Source organism: Mastomys coucha, unplaced genomic scaffold (assembly GCF_008632895.1).
Source record: "Mastomys coucha isolate ucsf_1 unplaced genomic scaffold, UCSF_Mcou_1 pScaffold13, whole genome shotgun sequence".
Classification (NCBI taxonomy): Eukaryota; Metazoa; Chordata; class Mammalia; order Rodentia; family Muridae; genus Mastomys; species Mastomys coucha.
In genome coordinates this window covers 32,708,758-32,715,832 of record NW_022196895.1, presented here as the reverse complement: position 1 = coordinate 32,715,832, position 7,075 = coordinate 32,708,758, and the positions used below count along the sequence as shown (strand labels likewise).

General features: G+C 49.5%; 1 protein-coding gene across 1 annotated transcript in view; it reads left to right on the top strand.

The window, feature by feature from the left end:
- LOC116087596 overlaps positions 1-5,742 on the top strand; it is an 11,185-nt gene extending 5,443 nt beyond the window's left edge. The window contains exons 6-12 of the mRNA XM_031366286.1: positions 1,020-1,228; positions 1,300-1,371; positions 2,654-2,711; positions 3,648-3,718; positions 4,110-4,271; positions 5,192-5,350; positions 5,429-5,742. Coding sequence (XP_031222146.1) covers positions 1,020-1,228; positions 1,300-1,371; positions 2,654-2,711; positions 3,648-3,718; positions 4,110-4,271; positions 5,192-5,350; positions 5,429-5,659 — 962 coding nt within the window. The 3' untranslated portion in view covers positions 5,660-5,742. The remainder of the gene's footprint in view (positions 1-1,019; positions 1,229-1,299; positions 1,372-2,653; positions 2,712-3,647; positions 3,719-4,109; positions 4,272-5,191; positions 5,351-5,428) is intronic.
- The last annotated feature ends 1,333 nt before the right edge of the window (positions 5,743-7,075 follow it).

Genomic DNA, 7,075 nt, shown 5'->3' with positions numbered 1-7,075 from the left:
GCGGGGCATAGATTAGACAGCCAGTGCAACAAAGCTGAGCACAGTGACACACACCTGCAATCCCAGCACTCCGAAGACTGGGGCAGGAGCATTGCAAGCTCAGGCCAGAATGAGTTACAGAGCCAGGTGGTCTCAGGTGTGAAGAAGGCTGGAAAACAACATCACCGTCAGTCAGTCGGTTGGAGGGCAGTTTCAGGTTAAAGCACTTGCCTTAAAGCCTTAGAGTTGATTCCTGACAGCTGACGGAGGGGAGGGGCCGTAGTTAAAGCTGGAGGTAGGTAGATGGGTGGCCTATATCGGTCTAGGTTTCAAATTTTACATTAAGTTGAAAAAAACCAGTCTGACCCTCTGTCTCCACAACCGACAAAACCACGCATTTGGCCAGCAGTTCCCAGACTTTCCCCGTCCCTAGCTTGATGGGAGAAGGTAACTTGGAGCATTTCATACCCTTGAGATCTTCATCAGAATGTAACGCTGACCCATGTCTGCAGGGAGGGCAGACCTGTGCTTATCTGCAGGTTAGTTTTATATTCTGATTAATGGCGCAGGCTTTAAGGGGCAGATGGTTTAGAGTCGCTGTGGATAAAAAGGTAAACCCAAGAGCAGCCTCAGCACAGGCCCATCAAGCGCAGCGAAAGTCAAATGGGAGCTGTTAGATGATCAGAAGATGATGATGGTGGTGGTGGTGACGATGGTGATGATGACTATGAAGACTGTTATGATTTTAGACTGGGGGTTGAACCTAGGACCCCAGTACATAGTAGGCAAGTCTACTACTGAACTACACTCCTAGCCTCTTTGACTTTTTGTTTTAAGATGGGTTCACTAAATTTCAAAACTAAGCCTTGGACTTGCTATCGTGCCCGGGGCCACCAGAGTCATTAAGGTGACAGGGCTACCAGACCTGGCAAGGGTTAGGTTGATTTTGATAAAACAGCCCATGATAGAAATTGAGAGTATTACAGCCAGTGTGCTGTGCGGCGCAGGAAGGAGTAGTCTCGTGTGGTGTCTCTTTCTAGGTAGCTCCCCAAGTTTGCTCCAGAATGCTCTATTGGGCGCCTCAAGAAAGAGGGTGCAGGTGAATGAGGTGAAACCCACCCTGTGGAATGCAGTAGAGGAGATGAGGGCCCGCAGGGCCACCCTGAGGATGCTGCGGTTAGGCCTTCTTGGAGACACCTTGACAGACGGTGGGTTGAACCGACTAGGACGGGCACTCTGGGAACTACAGGTAAGCAAGGTGAGACACGGAGGCACCTTCATCAGAGGGGGCCGGTACCCACCCGAGTCCTTACCTCCTAGGTGGTAAAAGCCTGGGGCCCAAGAAGCCGTGCACCCAAAGGGGCTGACACTGAGAGATCCCTTGACCCTCAGGTACATTTTCTCATCCAAACTCTTGGGGGCTCCATACATGTCAGCCTTCCTCTTCCTTCTTTACAGAATATTCCATTGATTGATTGATTGATTGATTTTTTTTTTTTTTTTTTTTTTTTTTTTTTTTTTTTTTTTTTTTTTTAGAAAGAAGAATAGGTATCTTGTTTGATTGCTGGCTTAGGCTCAGAGAGTTTTAAGATTTATTTATTTATTATATGTAAGTACACTGTAGCTGTCTTCAGACACTCCAGAAGAGGGCATCAGATCTCGTAACAGATGGTTGTGAGCCACCATATGGTTGCTGGAATTTGAACTCAGGACTTTCAGAAGAGTAGTTAGTGCTCTTACCCGCTGAGCCATCTCTCAGCCCCGATTGATTTATTTTTGAAAAAAGATTTATTTATTTTTTATTTATATGAGTACACTGCAGCTGTCTTCAGACATACACTAGAAGAGGGCATTGGATCCCATGACAGATGGTTGTGAGCCACCATTTGGTTGCTGGGAATTGAACTCAGGACCTCTGGCAGAACAGTCAGTGCTCTTAACTGCTGAGCTAGCTCATCAGTCTTCCATTTATTTATTGATTCCCAAATATTTATTGACCATGCACGGCATGGGTACGTGTGCCATGTTAGCCCCAGGAGTTCCCTGCTCTGGTAGAATTTAGTCTGAGAAGAAGCAAGCTGATATATTGCTGTGGTCTGGTAGAATTTAGTCTGGGAAGAGACAATTACATTGCTGTGGTCAGTGCTCTGAAAAGCCTGACAACTTGACTCTATGAGACACCAATACACCTTGAAAAAAAGAGGAAAGCAGGGGAGATGGCTCAGTGGGTAAGAGCACTGACTGCTCTTCTGAAGGTCCTGAGTTCGGATCCTAGCAACTACATGGTGGCTCACAACCATCCGTGATGAGATCTGACGCCCTCTTCTGAAGACAGCTACAGTGTATTACGCTGGAGTGGGTGGGGCTCAGAGCGAGCAGAGGTCCTGAGGTCAATTCCCAGCAGCCACATGATGGCTCACGGCCATCTGTACAGCTACAGTGTACTCATAAATAAATAAATCTTAAAAAAAGAGGAAAGCAAGATCTCTTACTGAAGTGAGTTCTGATGGAATTTATAAAGAACATTCTAGGCAGAAACAAACCAGCAGATACTTGATATCTCTGGGGAACTGCAAGCAACTTAATTTCCTGGAGAAAGGAGACAGAGGAAAAGTCAGGGCTGGAGCTGGAGGCAGCCAGGGCACACAGGGGTCATTCAGCCTGTCTCTTAAAGGTTTACAGCGAGCCACCGACCTACTATAAGCAGGGAAGACACTCCGCTCATTTGTCAGGTAAGCAAACTGAGGACGTGAGCAGCCAGGGTCACAGACATCTCACTGCAGGGATGGGATGGGATGCTTTGATTCCCCATGCTGCGACCTTTGAGACAATTCCTCCCCCAACCATAAAATGATGTTCATTGCTATGGTCCTAACTGTAACGTTGTTGCTGTTATGAATCATAATGGAAACATCTGTGTTTTCCCTGATGGTCTAGACAACTCTGCAAACTTTCCCTTGACTCACCACGGGCGGCGACCACAGGTTGAGAATCAGTGCTTTAGACAAAGCCTTTCTTGTCCACAAGGGGGCACTGTCTTCCAGGACTTGCTTCAGGGTGGTTGAACCCAGCCCCTTTCTGTCTTTTGGGTCTCCCCCCTTCTTCTCCTTCCCTTCCCTTCTATTTCCTTCCCTTTTCTTTTCTTTTCTTTTCTTTTCTTTTTGAGACAGAGTCTCACTATGTAGCCCTGGCTGGTCTTTTGTTTTTTGTTTTTTTCGAGACAGGGTTTCTCTGTATAGCCCTGGCTGTCCTGGAACTCACTCTGTAGACCAGGTTGGCCTCAAACTCAGAAATCCACCTGCCTCTGCCTCCCAAGTGCTGGGATTAAAGGCGTGTGCCACCACTGCCCGGCTGCCCTGGCTGGTCTTGAACTCAGAGATCCCACTACTTGTGCCTCCTGAGTGCTGGGGTTATGGACATGTGCCACCATGCCTGTCATCTCCCCCGCATCCCCCCAAATTGTACATTCACAACCTACTTTTATAGACCTGGGATAGGAAATTAGGCTTGTTCCACCACCACCTGTCCCCGTGCCCTTTGGCAAGTGTTTTACTGCCCTGGGCTTTATTTGCATTGCTGTTCATTCCCTCTACAGAGTGTGTGTGTGTGTGTGTGTGTGTGTGTGTGTGTGTGTGCACTTTTAAGTGACTAATGACATTTTCCTCTAGAGGCAGGAAGAAGAGGATTTCTAGGGTCGGGACTCCGTCTAAAGCATCCTCTGGGGCACTGTGAGGAACAGGTAGTAACACTTCACACACACCCCAAAACAACGGAAAAGCTGGGGGAGTAAGGGGTCCTCAAGCCCTGGCTGACATCAGGGAGGAATGGAGCTTCTGTGGACAAGGACCTAAAGGTTCCTTGGACCTCGTAGGGAGGATCATGGGGAGGAGCTGCTGACCTACTGGGATGGATTATAGTGGTGGGGTCTTATACTACTACAGTACCCATCAGCAGAGAGGCTATCTCCTCTCTCCACTGGCAGCTTCTCGAGTCTCATCTCAGTTTATCAACTCTCCTAGGCCAGTTAGCTTCTGGGATCAGCTGCAGCACTGAAGTTCTGTTGGAAAGGTTGGTGTTTGTTCCAGATGTATGCATGCCCTGCATTCTAAGTCTGAAATGATGCCACTTAGGTCCATCAGGCCCCAGATGTGGCCCTGCAGTTTTTTCTGGCCCAGGCCCGGAGGCAAAGACTTCGAGAGGAGCACCGGATTAGGATCCAAGAAGAGCTGAAACACTTGGAACACCGGAAGGAAGTGGCCTGTGAACAGATCAAAGGCACGGTGGCAGAAGAGGTGAGGAGGGAGAAGTATGGGACCGGAGGCTCCTTGTTCCTAGGCCAGACACTGTGGCAAGGACTAGACGGAATCATAACCGGCTGGTCCACATATACGCCACACCCCTATCAGCCTTGTGGCCATACTCAGTGCTGTTTGCTATGATGGGTAGCCACAGGCAGGTGGGAACAATGAGGTCTGCTTTATGCAGGCTGGACTGGGTAGTCAGAGGACACTGGGCCTACAGAGAGACACAGAGGTCAACTAGAATCAGCTCAGGAATTCACTGTAGTTATTTCCTCGAGGGGTGCTCAGTAAAACAACTGTTTAAGAGATAAAACATGTGGCCATGTACCACTACCATGGTACAGGCCTCTCAGCACCCAGCAGGCAGAGGCAGGAGAGTTCAAGGTCAGTTTGGCATATAAAGAAGACCCTGTCTCATTCCCATCCTCTCCCTGCAAACACACACACACACACACACACACACACACACACACACACACACTAAAATTTCAAAAAGCAAACTTGTGTATGTGGTGGGTGGGAACGTGTTCTTAAGTAAGGCAAAATCGTAAGCAAAGCAGAGGGAAACAGCAGCAAAATTTAGCCCACGGATTATTCTGTCTAGCTAGAGCCTTGCAAGTGTAGTCAGAGAGAAGGTTACCGAGACGCGTGTGCCACATCTCTGAGTCTGGATTTAACTCTAGTGAGGATAGGGAACTCTTGAAAGCATATGTCATTTCAGCTCTGTCCAGCGGGAGCCATGGGAATTTGGTCAACTAGATTATGTCCTTGATAAACTGTTTGCAAATCTGCAAAAGGGAAACTTTGTCATAAGACTCTTAGGGATAAAATGAGATCATATGCATGAAATATTTAGCACAGAGCCTCACACAGAGGTGGCACTCACCGAAAAATACAACTTAACTTTGCAGGCTTGCATGGAGAGAGAAAGTCAATGGAAGGAGCAGGCAGTGCTGAAACTTCAGGTGGAAGCCCTGCAGGCAGAACGGGACGTGGCAGAGCAAGACCTGATGGTCCTATATGACATGTATGTACGGGCCACCCGTGCTCGGACATGCCACTTGCTGCAGGTCAGTGGAGACAAAGGGCAGGCCTTAAGTTGGTGTCAAGGCTGATGGACCAACAAGCACCTCTGAATCTGCACACAGGTATTCCAAGCATGGCAGGGGATGTGGGAGGAAAAGGCCATGGCCACAGAACATCGCCACTGCAGTCTGCTGGCTGGCATCCTCCAAGACACCATTGATCTGGCCTTGAAGAACCAGGAACTCCAGACCCAGAACCAGCGGCTTGAGCAGAGTGCAGATGGGGCCAGTCATGCTGGAGTCCTGCCTGGAGAGAAATTCGATCCAGAACACTCTGGGGCTGCTTTCCTTTGAAATCCTCATTCATGAAGGCCCAGAAGGGGGAGGAAGGTGGGGCATACCAAGATGGCTGTCATTACAGAAACCTACCAACACCACCACTAACCGTGTCGCCTTGGACCAATCTCTGCTAAATGCCCAATACCTAGAAGGATTTTTTTTTTCAGCTCCCCTGTGTTTGTGCCATTTGACCCTCATTCAGAGAAAACCTGTCTTAGTAACTGCCCAAGGACAGTCAGCTAAGTAGCAGAGGGACCATTCTCCTCCTCCTGTGCTGGGGACAGACCCTGAGGCTTCTGCATGCCAAGCATCTTCTCTACCTTTGAACTACAGCTCTAACTAACCCTACCACGTTTTTTCTTTTGAGACGTGGTGTCAGATAGTCCAGGCTGACCTGGCACTTGCTATATAACTAAGATTGATCTTTACTTACTGGCTTTCCTGTCCCCAACTTCAGTCGGGTCTTGTTTTGAAAAGCCCACCCAGTGTTCTATCACAAGACCTTTCCCTGGCCAGGATTTCTAAGGAAAGATGATTACAGGCATCAGAACCAGGTGAAGAGTAAAAACAGTGGCTGGGTGCTGGGTGTTGGTGGCACACGCCAGCTCCATCTGCACTCTTGGTCCTTCTGCCTCTATCTCCCAAGCAGAGTCACAAGTTTGCATCATCACACCCTCTCAACGGTTCCTATTGAGACAGGGTCTCATCAAGCAGCTCAGCCTGACCTTAAACCTGAGGCCTTCCCGCTCTACCTCAGAGCTGGGATCACACGCATATCCTGCCATATCTGGACAAAACCATCTCAGATCCACAGAGCTCCAAAAAGGAACTGTGCCACTGCTGACAGCAGGGAGGGTCATTTTCTTCCACTCTAGATGTTCCTCCAAGTCTGAGATGAGGGGAGCCATGAAACACAGAAGACAGGACGACTGCAAATGGTGGTAGGGAGTACCCTACACCCTAGAACACTTTATTAAGACCTTATTGCTTAAGGAGTTAGACACTGATTGGCTATACACGTTTTCTGGACCTGGTCCCTGGCTGCTCTGCAGAGCCCTCCCAAGCTGTTGGAAGTGAGGACACCCTGGGTGCTTCAGAGGTAAGGTGGCTGCAACGGGGCTCTCGAGTTAGCACAGGGGTCAGGCTTAAGCCAGGGCCCAGGGGCAATGTTCCCTGAGATGAGTCAAGCCCCAGCTCCCTCTGCCCTTTCCAAAATAATGGGTGGGTAAGGGGACCAGCACTGTGGAGGGGCAGACTGAGCATCTCTTATGTGAAAGTCATGCTGGCTGGAGCAGCCAGCACCAAACTTCGGGACAGAGAGACTTCAGGAGTGACCACAGCAGGTAAGAAGACCGACGAGCCGGGTGGTGGTGGTGGTGGTGGCGGCGGCGGCGGCGGCGGCGGCGGCGGCGGCGGCGGCGGCGGCGGCGG